The 17,069-nt window shown below is 37.9% G+C and overlaps 1 protein-coding gene across 3 annotated transcripts in view; it reads right to left on the minus strand.

Moving 5' to 3' along the window:
- The window catches only part of PCCA (propionyl-CoA carboxylase subunit alpha), a 367,760-nt gene that overhangs the window by 345,098 nt on the left and 5,593 nt on the right, over positions 1–17,069 (minus strand). For all 3 annotated transcript variants that reach the window (XM_057532677.1, XM_057532678.1, XM_007196809.3), the window contains exons 2-4: positions 12,268–12,345; positions 6,855–6,902; positions 6,674–6,742 (exon numbers count right to left, since the gene is read on the minus strand). In XM_057532677.1, the coding sequence (XP_057388660.1) occupies positions 6,674–6,742; positions 6,855–6,902; positions 12,268–12,345 (195 nt within the window). The remainder of the gene's footprint in view (positions 1–6,673; positions 6,743–6,854; positions 6,903–12,267; positions 12,346–17,069) is intronic.

The raw sequence follows: 17,069 nt of genomic DNA on the forward strand, positions 1-17,069 counted from the left end.
GGACAGATCATATGCTAGTCCATAAAACAAACATCAAAAAATTTTAAAGGATAGAAACAGTAGAAAACACATTCTCTGACCAAAAAAGAAGGAAATTAGAAATCAGTAATAGAAAGAAACTTGGGAAACTCATAAATATGTGGAATTAAACAACAAACTCCTAAATAACAAGTGGGTCAAAGAAGAAATCACAAGGGCAACCAGAAATTACTTTCAGAAATGAAAATGAAGATACAATATGTCAAAACAGGGAATGCAGCTAAAACAATAGAGAAAAATGAACAAACACCTATATTAAAAAGACCTCAAAACAACCTAGTTTTCTACTTTAAGAAACTATTTTTTAAAAGAGCAAACTAAACCCACAGCAACCAGAATGAAGGAAACAAAAACTAGTGTAAATAGAAATGAAGTAGAGAATTGAAAAAGAGAGAAATCAGTGAGACCAAAAGTTGGTTCTTTGAAAAGGTCAATGAAACGGAAAACCATTAGCTAAAATGACAAAGAAAAAATGAAAAAACTCAAATAACTAAAACCAGGAATGAAAGAGACGTTACTGCCAGCCTTATAGAAATAAAAAGATAAAGAAATACTATAAACAATCACATAACAATAAATGATAATTTAAGATGAAATGGACAAGTTCCTAGAAAGACAAACTATAGAAACTAACTCAGGAAGAAATAGAAAATCTCAATAAATCTACAAGAGACTGAATTAGTAATCAAACAACTACCCACAGAGAAAAGCTCAGACCCAGATGGCTTCACTGGTGAACTCCACCAAACATTTAAGAAATAATACCAATTCTTCACAAACTCTTCCAAAACAACAGAAGATGAGAGAACACTTCCCATCTTATACTATGAGGCCAGTATCACTCTGATACCAAAAACAAAGACATCAAACGAAAAGAAATCTATAGACCAACATCTCTTATAAACATGGATGAAAAATTCTCTACAAAACACCAGCAAACTGAATCCAGCAATATACACAAAGGACTATACATCATGACCAAGTGTGATTTATCCCAGGAATGCAAGGCTAGTTTAACATCCAAAAATTAATTAATTAATGTAATATACCATATCAATGGAATAAAGGATAAAAACCAAATTATCATCTCAGTAGACACAGCAAAAGCATTTGAAAAAAATCCAACACCCAATCATGACAAAAACTCTCAACAAACTGGGAACAGCAGGGCACTTCCTCAACCTAATAATGGGAATTTATGAAAATCCCAGAGCCTAAATCAAACTTAGTTGTGGAATACTGAATGTTTTCTCCCTAAGACGAGGAACAAAATAGGATGTCTGCTCTCACCACTCCTTTCCAGTATCATTCTGGAAATTAAAGCCAGGGAAATCAGGCAAGACTATGAAATAAAAAGCATCCAGTTAGAAAAGAAAGAAGTAAACCTATCTCTCTTTACACATGACATGATCTTCTAGAGAGAATCCTAAGGAATCTATTGTATTTCTTAAAACTATTAGAACTAGTAAGTTCAGCAAGGTTGTAGGACACAAAATCACTGTAAAAAAAAATCAACTATATTACTATACACCTGCAATTAACAATAAAAATTGAAATTAAGAAATTGCAATTCTAGGGAATTCCCTGGAGGTCCAGTGGTTAGGACACCACGCTTCCACTGCAGGGGACACAGGTTCGATAGCTGGTTAGGGAACGAAGATCCTGCAAGCCGCATGGTGCGGCCAAAAAAAAAAAATGAGAATAAAACTGCAATTCTAATAGCCTCAGAAATAATATTAAACTACTTAGGAATAAATATAGCAAAGTAAGTGCAAAACTTATACTCTGAAAACTACGAAACATTGTTGAAAGAAATTAAAGCAACGTAAATAAGTGGAACAACATCAAATGGAATATCCACGCTCATGTATAGGAGGACTTAAAAATGTCGAGATAAAGATATTTCTCAAACTGATCTACAGATAAAACACAATGCCTATCACAATCCCAGCAGGATACAGTTTTCCACTAGGACCATTTTCCCCTCATAAACCATTCTCCACAAATCTTTTCAAAGAATAATAAGGGCCTGGAGAATGACACATAAAAGACAATTCATGACTTGATAAGAGGCTTAACCTCTATTTTGCTCTCTCTGGCCCTGACCATTTCCCACTGGAGTACTTTACACTGCTTGTTGACTCTGGCCTCATCCCCTGGATGCAGTTGCACTAATCTCATCAATACGTATGAACTGTTTTCCTGGGTAAAGCCTGACTTTGAGACTGCTCTGGGTTAGTCTTCTCAAAGAAAGCAAGAGAACTTCCTCAACAGAGAATAAGATATCATACTATTTTAAGACAATCCAACAATAAGCAAACTAGACTGATAACTGCAAACCCTCCCTAGAAGCACCTAAAAATCCCAGATTAAATATAACAAACTTCTTTAAATGAACAGTTTGGCTTACAAGAAACCACAAGCAATCCCTAGGGATCAAAAACGAAGAAGAAGCTAAAAGCCAGACAGTATCCACTAGAGCCGATACCACTAATCTTGGAGAGTATAAGTAGGGATCTGAATAACCTAGAGAACTGAGTTTTAACTCTCAGAGAAAGGAACCATGTGTGAGCTGAAGATTTGAAGGAAAACTCCTACATAAGGCCATGTTGCTCAAAGGTTACATCCTCAGGAATTCCCTGGTGCTCCAGTGGCTAAGACTCCACGCTCCCAGTGCAGGGGGTCCGGGTTCGATCCCTGGTTGGGGAGCTAGATCCCACCTGGCACAACAAAGACTACATCCTCAGTGAAGGGGGGTGGGGTTTAAATAATCTACTAAATAGGTAGAAGACACACTTATTATCAGCTGTGCTTCAAAGTAAAGGAAAAAGTCTCCTCAGGAAATTAGAAACCATGGGCCTGTTTAACAGAGGGAGGGAGGGAGGGAGGGAGGGAGTGTGTGTGTGTGTGTGTGTGGGTGGGTGTGTGGGTGGGTGGGTGGGTGGGTGGGTGTGTGTGTGTGTGTGTGTGTGTGTGTGTGTGTGTAGTTTCATCTTGTTTTGACCCATCCTCATAGCCAGTGATACCCCGGACAACCCAAACCATGCAGAGTTCAACAATAAAGATACCAAATACGCGGTCACAAGACAAAATCTACACATGTGAGGAAACAATCCATTGTGAGGAAGAGTCAGAAATAGAAATAGATGCGTAAGATCTTGAAGTAAAATAACAAAATGATAGAACCTTTAAAATAAGAATGCTATAAATAAGACACGAAAGGACTAAAATACGTAAGAAAAAAGACAAAACAAAAATCAGGCAGGGAATTTCCTGGCAGTCCAGGGGTTAGTACTCCGCACTTTCACTGCCAAGGGCGCGGGCTCAATTCCTGGTCAGGGAACTAAGATCCCGCAAGCCACATGGTGCAGCCAAAAATAAAAATTCAAAAAGGAGCAGTAGACCCAACAGATTCCTCAAAAGACAGCAAAGATGACAAATGCAACCAAAGTAATCACAGTGTCAGGCAATTTTCATTGGTGAATGCAAAAATGTTAGATGAGAAGTTGTTGTGGGACAAACCTGCACGTGGATTCAACGACTCACCCCCCCCCAAAATTAATTTTAAAAGGGGGGGGAATGTACCATTTTAATGGAAGGGACCAGTGGAAGAAAACTGCATAATCGTCTTTAAAAGTCAACTTTTTCCCATTCAACGTTCATTGTTTGCAAGTTACTTGGCTTTCCTTCTTTGTGTGACTTACCACTTAATAGTTGTAATAACTGTTAGTCTTCTTCCCCTGCTTAACTGCTTAAAAATTAGCTGCTTTTAACATAAAATTAACAGTTTTCACAATCAACTGTTGTAGTATTTTCCTACTATAATAGTATTTACATTTCAATTTATGAAATTAACACATGAAGCATGTAAGATTTTTTTACTCCAAGTAACACTGAAAATGCTCACCTCTTGAAAATCAATATTGAAACATTTATAATACATCTGAATAGCATGCCTTGTTCATAATACCGATATTATACAGTTCATTAGATATGATGGTAACCTTTGTGATCACATGTTAAAGAAGCAAAATATGCTGTTAGAGGAATTCACCTTTTTGTCTTTCTTGAGGCTGAAGCAGAAACCAAATAGCAAATCCGGCCCTATTTCTAAGGCTTAAATCAAACTTTGAACATTCTAACCATCATTATTATCCTGCTTTTACTTATAGTATCTTTCTAGAAATCGACTTACAGGAGGTCATATAAAGAGGAAGTTTTGACCAAGCATGCATTGCTTGCTTCCCATCGTGGGGCCTGGCAAATCTTATTTTAAACTATATATCATAATCTCTGGTTAAAAAAAAAAAAAAAAGTGGCTAAAAGTCTTTAACATATAAAAACTACCACCTCTGCTTCAGGAAGGATAAATGACAAAGACTTAAAACTCAAACCAACTCTTTTGAAACCAGTTTTGCCAAAGTCTGGAAAGTGACTGTCCACAAAGCTAGAAATGTAACAGTGAGAAAAGTTAGTCATGCTCTTTGGAGCAACAGCTTACAGAAGTAGATTATTCTGTAATACCACACTGAAATATAAACAAATAGGAAAAAGCTGAAATATAAATAATTTTGGCTATATGCCAACAGTCACCTCTGTGAGAACACAGCATAGAGAATTAACTATACTGTGATATGAAAAAAAAAAAATTACAAGTGAAAGGTTGTTGTTAGGCTTGAAATAAAAACAGTGATTGTCCACAATTCAAACATTTTTCTCTCTCAATTTACCAATGAATGAAAACACAGCCTGAGCTAATACACTGAAAAATAAACACAAGATGAGAAGAGTGAATTTTAAATCTACTACTAGCTTGACGGTAACACAAACTTTTTTCTGAAGGAGCTTTACTATTGGTAAATGCCTTAGTTTACCAATCACGAATGACATTAAAGCAACAGCTTTCTCATTATTTCATGAATATTTTGTGAGGAATATAAACTACTGAAACTATCACAGTTAAAACAGATTATTAGTAAAGAAGCCAGAAACTAATATTCAAAAAAAATCAAACAGTATATATGCAAAACAAGTTTTTTAACTGCTTAATTACTTTTAAAGTAAAGGATAAATATTTTAAATGCACCAGCCAAATAAACTAGATAATATAAATACTTAACCTTTATTCTGGGGAAATTAGAGTAGCTTGCAATCATTTCCATTTTGTTTTTTAAAAAAGGAAGAGAGTCACATAAGACAACAGGAACAACATACTTCTAGATAAAATTTTAAAATCACAAAGACTGAAAAGTCTTTGCATTAAATTACTATACGATAAAAGCTGACATTACCAATAGGTCCTGTTATCAGAAGTCGTGTGAAAGAATGAAAAACAGTAACTTATATCAAAGTACAACTACTTACATTTCATTCCATACAGTTCCAATAATTCATACACTTTTCCCATGGGATTTTTTTCTACTCATTCATAGTTTATTACTGCTAAAAATGCCTGTTTTGATAAAAATCCCCAATAAAATTATATATCAGTCACTGCTTTACGCTATACCTTCTTTTGTTCATGCCAATTAGCATTAGCCTATCTTTCATTTATCTAACTTTCAGCTGCACATGGTAAAGCATTTAAGAAGGTTAAACAATTACAGCATCCCGAGTGACACTGGAGTTATCCTGTGCGGACATGTGCTCCCATAAGGCAGCATTGTATAAACATTTCATTAGGGCTTCCCTGGTGGCACAGTGGTTAAGAATCCACCTGCCAATGCAGGGGACCAGGTTCAAGCCCTGGTCGGGGAAGATCCCACATGCCGCGGAGCAACTAAGCCCGTGCGCCACAACTACTGAGCCTGCGCTCTAGAGCCCGCAAGCCACAACTAATGAAGCCTGCACGCTTAGAGCCCATGCTCCACAACAAGAGAAGCCACCGCAATGAGAAGCCCGCGCACCACAACAAAGAGTAGCCCCCGCTCGCTGCAACTAGAGAAAGCCCGCGCTCAGTAACAAAGACACAACTCAGCCAAAAATAAATAAAAGAAAATAAATTTAAAAAAAAAAAAAACATTTCATTAATCTTTGAATCTAACTTTCTCATGCTTTGCTTAAATGTACTTGGTGACCAGAATCAGTTTACCAAATTTTTATTCTATTCTAGGCTTTTAAAGCCTCGAAAATAAAAGAGTTAAGACACATATTGAAGACATTATGATGCTCCCATTTTGCTTAATACAAGAGTGAGTAATTAAACAGGTATTTTTTTTTTTTTTTTTTTAATTTTTATTTATTTATTTATTTATGGCTGTGTTGGGTCTTCGTTTCTGTGCGAGGGCTTTCTCTAGCCGCGGCAAGCGGGGGCCACTCTTCATCGCGGTGCGTGGGCCTCATTACCGCGGCCTCTCTCGTCGCGGAGCACAGGCCCCAGACGCGCAGGCTCAGCAATTGTGGCGCCCGGGCCCAGCTGCTCTGCGGCATGTGGGATCTTCCCAGACCAGGGCTCGAACCCGTGTCCCCTGCATTGGCAGGCAGATTCTCAACCACTGCGCCACCAGGGAAGCCCCCAGGTATTTTTTTTTAATTGTGTACCTTTTCAGGCCAACAAAAAAAACCCTACATCTTTCACTTTTTTTCTATTTGATCCAAAATAAGGTCCTGATTCAAACAAAGCAAATATACTTACAGAACTAGCATCAACATCACTGTGGATGGCAACCGTCTTAATGCCCATCTTCTTGCAAGTTTTAATAACCTATATTAAAGTACATTAATGTTATCTATTAACAGTAATTCATATTTAAAGAGATTTAATAATAATAAAATTCACAGAGTAAAACGGAAAATAAGATTAAAATTCCACTCACCCTACATGCAATTTCTCCTCTATTAGCAACAAGAATTTTATCAAAAGTCTAAAAAGAGAAAAAACACGTAAGAAATTGTTACTCTCGCTTTGGGACCAGAAAACACCAAGCTTTTCCACAATTACCATTGGGCATGATCCTAATAAACATTATTTCCTATAGTAGTATTAAATACTATACATATGTTATTTACAACCAGGCTGCTACTAAACTCATCTGGTAGGATCTGGCGTTATAGTTATCCTGTTAAAGCATCAATTGACTAGGTTAGACAATTCATAAGGGGACTAAATTCTCTTGCCAAAAGATAATCTTCAAATGATATTTCAGAATACTAAGAAACTTTAGAAAAAATTGCTTGAGAATTTACTTGATTATTTTCTAAATTCAGGGAAATTCTATTATGTTTATCAAAGGGAAGTCTGATATAATTTATATGCTATCTCTTTGGGATTGGGCCACAGCATTAAATGATACTTTTGATAAATGGGAACAGATACTATTTATGCTTATTTCCAAAGATTCCCAGACAAAGCAGGTTATGCTATTTGAGTACAATGTTAAGTTTGAATAACCACCAAATTTTGAAACAGCTGAGGCCATATAACAGAAAAAGAAGTTCCATTCTGTGTGGGGCTAGAGACCTAAATTCTAAGCCCAGCTTTGCCATTAATGATCTATTTGACTCTAAACAAATCAATCTCTGTAGATTGAAATCTCTTGATTTCCACATATATAAATTGATAACATTCTAATGGGAAACTATTTAACAAGGTTCTCTCTCTAAAACTGTACAGGCTAATCCTTTTAAAGAAGTGCACACAAACAATTATAAGTAATTTGGATGCAACACATTTTAGTACACAACGATTGCTAGGTTAGTGAATTGTTACACGTTAAATGGAACTATTTTTTAAAGTTTTAGTTATAGTTCTAAAAGAAAAGTTAAAGTTATATATGATCTTAAAAGTACTCATATAACTTAAAGCTATATTTTAACCCAACAGGTAATCACAGAATCTCAGAACTGGAATAGGCCTTTAAAGTCTTGATTTAACCTTTATATCACACATGGCTTATTCCACCAAACTGAGACAAGCCTCTACCTTAAAACTGGTAAATTCCTAATTTGATAGAATCCTGAGTCATTCAGAGCCTTGAGCAGATGGGCCCTTAAAATATCCTCATCTCACCTCAGGCGTGAGGCTATAAAATCATCTGCCTTTCTATTCTCATCTGCTCATGGTAAATTCCTGTTAAACAATAAGCATATTCTAAGAAAAAAAATGTTCATACTTCCTTGAACTGCATTTTAAAATGTGAATTTTTATTAAGTATTAAACAGACTACATCTGATAAAAGTAGCACAAACACTGGAAGTTACACATTAAGCAACTGTTACAGTAAATATAACAAATTACTGACATCATAATATTACAGGGAGTACAAATTCCACCCTAATTCCTATCCAAGAAGCAGAATAATGGTTAAAAGCCAGTCTGGAGCCAAACTGTCCAGGTTGGAATCCCAACACTACCACGTGCTCTTCCTGGTATGTAAAATGAGAGTAAGAATAGCACCTGCCACAAGAGGTTGCGGGAATATGATTAACACCCTTAAAGTGTTTAGAGTAGTGCCTAGCACGTAATATATACTCAGTAGGTGTTAGCTAGAGTATTGTTATTCGCTCCTTTGGGCCACAAACCAGATCACAAACCCAGGAGTGTGATTCCAACAGGGATAAATCTGTACCAAAATGAACACTGCACCTCACACATTTCTATTCATCTCTGTTCAGGGCTTGTGATGGTTAGTTTTATGTGCAACGTGATTGGTCCACAGGGTGCTCAAACTACACGTTTTCTCTGTGGGCGTGTTTCTAGATGAGACTAACGTTGAATCAGTGGGCTCGGTAAAGCAGACAGCCCTCCCCAACGTGGGTGGGCATCATCCAGTCCACTGAGGGCCTGACAGACTAAAAAGTGGAGGAAGGGAGGATTAGTTCTGCCTGCCGGATTGAGCTAAACACTGCTCTTCTCCTAGCCTTGGACTGGGACGTACACCATCAGCTCCCCTGGTTCCCAGACCTTTCGACCTGGACTAGAATTTCAGTACCAGCTTTCCTGGGTCTCCAGCCTGCCACAGCAGATTGTGGTGGGACTTCTCAGCCTCCATAATTATGTGAGCCGATAAAAAAATCTCCCTATATCTCCTACTGGTTCTGTTTCTCTGAAGAACCCTAATACAGGACTATTAATGGATTACCAATTAGTACACAAGCTCAATAACGCTAATATCAATTAATCTTCCATACCTAAGATTTTCTTTTAACTAAGTAACAGATGAATATGGTTCAGAATTTAGAAGGTACACAAGGGGACACACTGTAGGGACACCTAGGCCCTTGCCCCAAAGGCAACTACTACTAGTTTCCTGAATATTCTTCCAGGTAGGCTATGCATATAAAAGAATACATATACAAATAATTTTTTTAATTAGCCTTTGTTGTTTTTTTTTTTGGCTGCGCCATGCTTCATGCGGGATCTTACTTCCCCGAACCAGGGATCAAACCCGCGCCTCCTGCAGTGGAAGCGTGGACTCTTAACCACTGGACCGCCAGGGAAGTCCCCATACAAATAAAGTTAAACCAACTTTTTTGGGGGGAGAGCCGCACCATGTGGCTTGTGAGATCTTAGTTCCCAGACCGGGGATTGAACCTGGGCTGCTGGCAATAAGAGCACGGAGTCTTAACCACTGGACCGCCAGGGAATTCCCTAAACCACTCTCTCCCTCTACATCAACAATTACAGGCAAACATCAAGGGCATTCGATAACTTCAGTGTACAATATGGCACAATCACAACAAAATGTGTTAAGCACTACAACACAGCTGTGTTAAGTGCAGCAAAGGGAGAGAGTGAACAGCATGCGTTAAGGCAGTGACATTGAAAGCAGACAGTAGCACTGAAAAACTACAAGTAATTTTTAAGACACCTCAAGCCAAAACAAGTATAGGGGCACTGTGGCAAATAAAGCTGGGGTAAAAAGGCCGGATTAAGGAAGGACCTTCTTTCATTTCATTTCATCTCGTTCATGTCATTTAAAGACCTGGGACTTTATCCTGTATCTGGAGAGCCGTATATAAGACACTCCGAAGATACTCTAAGGGGAAAAACAAAAACAACTTTAAGCCAGGAACCTGAATCCTTGAAGCCAGGGGGCTTTCAGGTACCATGAGAGATAAAGAACTTTTGCAGCAGCTGTTTGTTTGTTATTTAAATTTTTTATTTTTATACAATTTTTAAAGGTTACTTTCCATTTACAGTTGTTACAAAATATTGGCTATATTCCCTGTGTTGTACAATACATCCTTGAGCCTGCTGGGTACTGAGATAAACTACTGGGTACTGAGGTACCCAATGGTCTGTACCTCCCACTGCTGCACCCCTATATTGCCCCACACACAGGTACCACTACTTTGTTCTCTGTATCTGTGAGTTTGCTTCTTTTACATTATATTCACTAGTTTGTTGTATCTTTTAGATTCCACATATAAGTGATATCATATAGTATTTGTCTTTCTCTGTCTGACTTATTTCACTCAGCAAAATGCCCTCCAAGTCCATCCATGTTGCTGCAAATGGTCAACTGTCATTCCTTTTTATGGCTGAGTAGTATTCCATTGTGTACATATACCATATCTTCTTTATCCATTCATCTGGTGATGGACACTTAGGTTGTTTCCATGTCTTGACAACTGTAAATAATGCTGCTATGAACACTGGGGTGTGTAGCAACTGTTTTATAACTTTGCTATTGCTGTCATGGGGTAAAAAACACACTGGAAGTTTCATGAGAATTTTTTTAAGTTATTTTTTTTTAATCCATTCTCTCTCTACCCCTCCTTCCTTTTTTCCCTTCCCTATGTTTAGATCATAGCTGGCATCTAAAACCACCAAGGACACCTCTCTCCATTCAGGGACCAAGAGAAGGGCTGAGCTGGCCTATTCCACTGGGTACTTGGAGGAATGACGGCAGAACTCTAGACCCCAAGTCACTCACCGAGCACTTCTGAGAAGGAGCACAACACAGTGGGTAAACCCACCAGCTCAGGAGAAAGACAGACTTGCGTTTACACCCAGCTTACACTTTCTATTGTGGGTTTTGAGCTTCAGTTTCCAAATGTACACAACTGAATGAACAAAACAGTTAAGGATAATATTAAGCAGCTGACATTTTGGGCACATGCTTTGTATATGCCAGGTACTGTGGCAAATCCCTTCTGCGTACTACCTCATTAATCCTCGTTAAGAGTCCTATGAGGTCAGTTTTGATAAAATCCCAATTTTAAAATGAGAAAATTGAGGCTTGATGAGGCATAATCACTTGCCTAAGTCACCGGCAAAGTTAACTAGCAGTAAAGCCAGAGTTCACACCTGGGTATTTTTGTCAAAACACACCATGATGCAACATAATCAGAGTATAATGGTGCAAGTTTTAAACACTGTATTATCAATGCCAGGACTTCCCTGGGATCCAGTGGTTAAGACTCCGTGCTTCCAATGCAGGGGGCATGGGTTCAATCTCTGGTCGGAGAACTAAGATCCCTCATGCCTTGTGGCATGGCCAAAACATAAAAAATAATAAAATAAAATAAAATACATTAAAGTTAATTTCACCTGTTTCTTTTTAATGTGGCTATTAGAAAATATAAAATTACATATGCCCTACAATTGTGTCCACATTATATTTCTTTTTGAACTGCAGTGACATACACCCTTTTTCCCCCGAGCCTCCAGATTCTTTTGAGTAGTTTTGCATATGTCAAGAGACAATTTAGAAGACTATTTCATTCTCAGATAATCATTCATATTAGTTCTACTTTTAATGACATTCAACTTGAACCATCTCTTCTTAACCACGTGTCTCACCTCCAATCACCACTTCTAGTTCCTTTATCTCTCCTCTTACAAGCCTCAAACATTATCATATTATCAAGATTTTAACTGGAATTTCCCTGTCCCAAAATTTACAATACCCATAATTGCCTTCACTCAAAATGAATCTTACAAATATTAAGTAAATGAAAAAAAACCCCAATAGTTTAATCAAAATCTCTCAACTGCCTAGTCTAAGAAAGAATGTTATATTAGTGATCCTGCTGAAAACAAGGGAATCACATTGTAAATTTATTCGATTTGTGGTATAGGTAAAAATACAAAATTTAAAGACTCAGGTTGTGGCTCACAGTGAAAAAAGGAACAAAGATTGAGCACTTATAAAACCTATGATGTAGAGCAATAAATAATTACACAGCATCAATAAAATGTAGTCTGCCCAGTGAACATAACGTGGAGACAACAAAGTAAAACCATTATAACTTAGCTGTTAAAAGTATTTTTTAAATACTTACTTTTTCATTAGAATCATATCCCGCTGAACAGAGACTACGAGACACCACTAAATGCCGTCTTGAATAATGCGGAACATGCTACCAAAAGAAAAAAGAGACAGTGAAATAAACTACAGATACTTGAATGAACTTTATTTTTCAAGTTCATTCATTTTCAAATTTATTTTCAAGTAAATATTTTTCAGGGTAATTCTTCCAGTATGCTTCTAGCTACAGTGTTTCATCAATCAATATATGTAGTTCTAAGCAACATACCATAACTATAGAAGGTAAATCATAACTAGACACATCCCCTTGGCACACATGAGGAAACCAAAGGCATCAAAACAATCTCCAGAAAAGTATAATAAGAGTCAATGGGTCAAGTAAAATTAGAAGAAAGGTCTTTCTGATCATGCAGACTGATATGGCAGGATCAGAATGTCACATACCACGCAGAACTTTATACAACATAAAACAAGCAACTTGGCCTTCAAAGAGCTTCAATTTTAACAGTGGCCAGAAAATAACAAAATATTATTTTTTATTTGCTAATGTCTTAAACATGATTTCTTATTTTACTTATTCTGGTATAAACGTGGTTTGGCAGATAAAAATGAAAAGGTAATACTAATAATCAAGTTCACTTCTAATTCATTACCATAAATGTTTGTGGAAAAAGTGTATCTTAAGCCTTTAAAACATTAAGAATAATCACTAATAAAGGTTATAGCCAAAGTTTAAGAAAATAATTTAGCCAGTAGTCACTGATGAAGGTAGACCAAGAAAAAAAAGGCGGGCGGGGGGGGGGGTACTTCCCTAGTGGTCCAGTGGTTAAGAATCCACCTGCCAATGCAGGGGACACAGGTTTGATCCCTGGTCCGGGAAGATCCCACGTGCTGAGAGGCAACTAAGCCTGTGCGCCACAACTACTGAGCCTGTGCTCTAGAGCCCATGAGCCACAATTACTGAAGCCCACGTGCTCTGGGGCCCTCGTGCCGCAACTACTGAGCCCATGTGCTGCAACTTCTGAAGCCCGCACACCTAGAGCCCATGCTCTGCACAAAGAGAAGCCAAGGCAATGAGAAGCCCGCGCATCTCAAGGAAGAGTAGCCCCTGCTCGCTGCAACTAAAGACCCCGCGAGCAGCAACCAAGATCCAACGCAGCCAAAAAAAAGGGGGGTGGGACGGGGGCAAAAGGCAACAGGTACTACCTCGGAGAATTTTCTAATAGCATAACTCAAATAGGAAGCAAAAAATTTTTATAGCAACATTTTAAAATGAAAAAGATGTATACAGTTATTTTTTTAGAAGTATCAAGCCCCAAATTACAAAATGTACTCTTTATGCAAAAGTGAAGGTAACAGATACGAAACATACACTTTACAAAACAAAACCTGCACTACCAAGTAAAAAGGACTGGTGATGAACAATGAACTGAGAATGGGAAGAAAACTGACTTTATTACCATGTTTCTTTCACAGACCAAAACTCACTCTCATAGTCATGCAAGCATCCCTGTGAGTTAAAGAGTATTAGTCCCAATTTAAAAAATGAGAAAACTGAGTCTCAAGAATTTTAATTTTTCAAGTCACAAGGGCTAGGCTATAAGGGTAACAAGATTTAAGCACAGATCTATTAAAAGCATTCTGAAGTTTTTTATTTTGAGATAATACAAGTGGTGGCACTTCCCACATTAACACTAACATCTGTGCAAAGATATGATTTACGGTAAAAAACAATCTACTAAGGGGGACTCACCACTCCTATGTGTTCAAATAAAAATTCAGTCTTCCACTGCCCTCAGCAGAATAGCTATAATCTGCCAACTTTACTCTCATATCAAACTTAATAGGATAAAGATAATACTCCCTCCCCTAAAAATCATACCTTGTGTTTACAGCCTCAGCCAATGCAGAAAGCAAACTCTAAATATAAAGAAAAGCAAAACCTACCTGGGAATTTCTCACATTTATTCTGCTGCAAGGTAGCGCTAGGATATTTACACAAGAAAGTAAATAGCATACCAGCTTCCTGTCAATTTTATAAAATGAAACAAAACAGTTTACAGTTTTACAAATTTTTCCTAATATCATAAGGCACATAATGGTCTGTTGTAGGAACATGTCAACATATCCTTTTACAAAAGGCAAAATCATACACGTGTCTTTAGTCACTAACAAATAAAGGGCGTAACTGATACCTGACGGCAAAAAACAAATATGAGTCTTCCAGAGACAAAACACAATCTGGGGTAGACATTTTAGGTATTCTAATTAGCTTTGGAGAGAGAGAATAAACAGTGATGTTTATGTCTGGGGAAGGGAACATTTCCCAGAATACCGCCTGGGAAAGAGCTCTGGGAGAAAAAATCAAGGAACCTGAGTTCTAACCCTAGCTCAGCTGACACTATTTCTAGGACTTGGGCAAACCACTTTAACTCCTCTGCCCTCTACTGAGAAATGAAAGCTCAGATGAGTTTTCTGTAAGGTCCCTACTAACCTACACCACTATTATTCAAAAAACAAGAGCTTAGTACAGGGATTCTAACGTGTGCAAGCATCGGACAATTATGATGGATATGCAGTTAATCCAAACTGAACACGTGGGCCAAGAAGATGGTGACACAGATCTCACTGCTGAACTGCTCCGAGAGCAACAAATGCTGAGCTATTTGGTGGAAAAAGAGCTAATTTCAGAGATCTAAATAAATATGAATTAAGCATTAAGTTTCTAGAATACCTTTGGGAATAAAAACCTCAGGACTCTATCTCATCAGATGGTCTCATGAAAAATGGACTAAGCTAAACTTGGTCCCAACAGAACAGTTTCTAACCTAGAACAATTCAAGCTCTGAGAAATGTTTGGGTCAGCTGACTCAATGTAATACACGTTTACTTTCAGGAAACTACCAATAACATAAAACTCAAAAATGTCTATACCACACAGTTCTTAAAACTAAATCAACTCTTACAAATTACACCTGACCAAAATGTAGGAGAAGAACTAGCACTACACCTAACTGATCAAATTGGAGTTTTTAAAATCTTTTTATTACTATTTTTAAATAGTTGGTTCTGAAGATCTAACAGATTATATTTTACCACCATTACCAAAAAAAGAAAGCATACAGCTTGTACACATATGAATTTGTGATAATGTGGCCCCAAAATTAAAAAAACATAGATGCCCCTAGTTAGCCAAGGAACTAGAAGTAGAAATGGTACAAGCAATCAGAACAAACTACTGAGGAAAAACAAGAGTTTGGGCCATTCCCACAGCAAGCCCAAACTGGTTTGCAGTCAGCCCCACAATGGCTCTCTTGTGTTCCTGTTTACTTCTGGCAGACCTTCACAGAAGTTCAAAGTTATAAAGAACACAAGTCAAAAATCAGATAATTTTGTAGAGCTACAACATAAATTTTTTTTTTTTTTAATACAAGGGACAAGTTAGTAGAACTCTGCTGATCTGGACCTCTACATAGCATTTTTAATGTTCATTATTTTTCTTAAGCATATAAAAAACTGGCTACAAGCCCAGTCCAAAATTCTTTTAAGATACTTCCTAGAGCAAGCGTTCGAAGGAGAAACTTTAATCAACTCTATTTATAAGGACTATTTAGCCTATGACAGCCGAAAGGAGAAAGGTCAGTGTATGCAAAATGACTTCCCAATAATGTACTGCATTGGTTCTCTTCTGCAAGAATAAAGATTTCCTATATTTTCCACGCTTAGAAAAGAAATGCCAGCTAACAACGTGGCACGTGGGAAGTAGCACGACCTTCAGAGTCACAAGACCTGGGTCAAGTCTTAGCTCCACTGCTTCATAGGTATGAAACATTGAGCAAATAATTTCTATGGACTCCAGCTCCCATCTAGAAAATGTAGAAGATGACAACTCCCTTGCTTTCCTACAGGGCTGCTAAAAAAAAAAAAAAAAAATCAAGCCTTTATAAATGGTAAAGCACCAAGAAAATGGAAGATATTACACAAAAACTAAATCCAATTATGCAGCTGTAGCTTTCTTTCTTAAAATTATACCAGGCCAGGGATTCCCTGGTGGCGCAGCGGTTAAGAATCCGCCTGCCAATGCAGGGGACACAGGTTCGAGCCCTGGTCCGGGAGGATCCCACATGCCGCAGAGCAACTAAGCCCGTGCGCCACAACTACTGAGCCTGCGCTCTAGAGCCCGCGAGCCACAACTACTGAGCCCGCATGCTAGAGCCCGTGCAGAAGCCACTGCAATGTGAAGCCCGCACACTGCAACGAAGAGTAGCCCCCGCTCGCTGCAACTAGAGAAAGCCTGCGGGCAGCAATGAAGACCCGCTGCAACTAGAGAAAGCCCGCAGACAGCAATGAAGACCCAATGCAGCCACAAAAAAACAAACAAATAAATGAATGAATAAATGAATAAATAAATATAACCAGGCCATTTGGGATTTCCCATAAAAGTAATAATATGGTAATTAAGAGCTGTGATCTAGACTCAGATTCAGACCCCGGTTCTGGCTGGCTCTGACATTTCTTAAACATAATTTTCCTCACATATAAACTGTACATAAAAACTACTTATCTAGGACATAAGGCTGCCATGAGGATTAAAATAGAATGTGTAAAATGCCTAGCACAGTTTTGCATATGTTAAAGTATGCATACAATAACTGTTAACCAAAAAAAGGGGTACAGCTTTTACACAAACTGTTCACATGCCTTCCGGCCACTGCCAACAAGGACTGCCCTTTTCTAACTAGGAGACCACCTACTTTCACATTCTGGATGTGGCCTCAGGTGGCAGCCCAAACTGGTAAATCCACTAGACTCATG

This window comes from Balaenoptera acutorostrata, chromosome 18, assembly GCF_949987535.1.
Source record: "Balaenoptera acutorostrata chromosome 18, mBalAcu1.1, whole genome shotgun sequence".
Lineage (NCBI taxonomy): Eukaryota > Metazoa > Chordata > Mammalia > Artiodactyla > Balaenopteridae > Balaenoptera > Balaenoptera acutorostrata.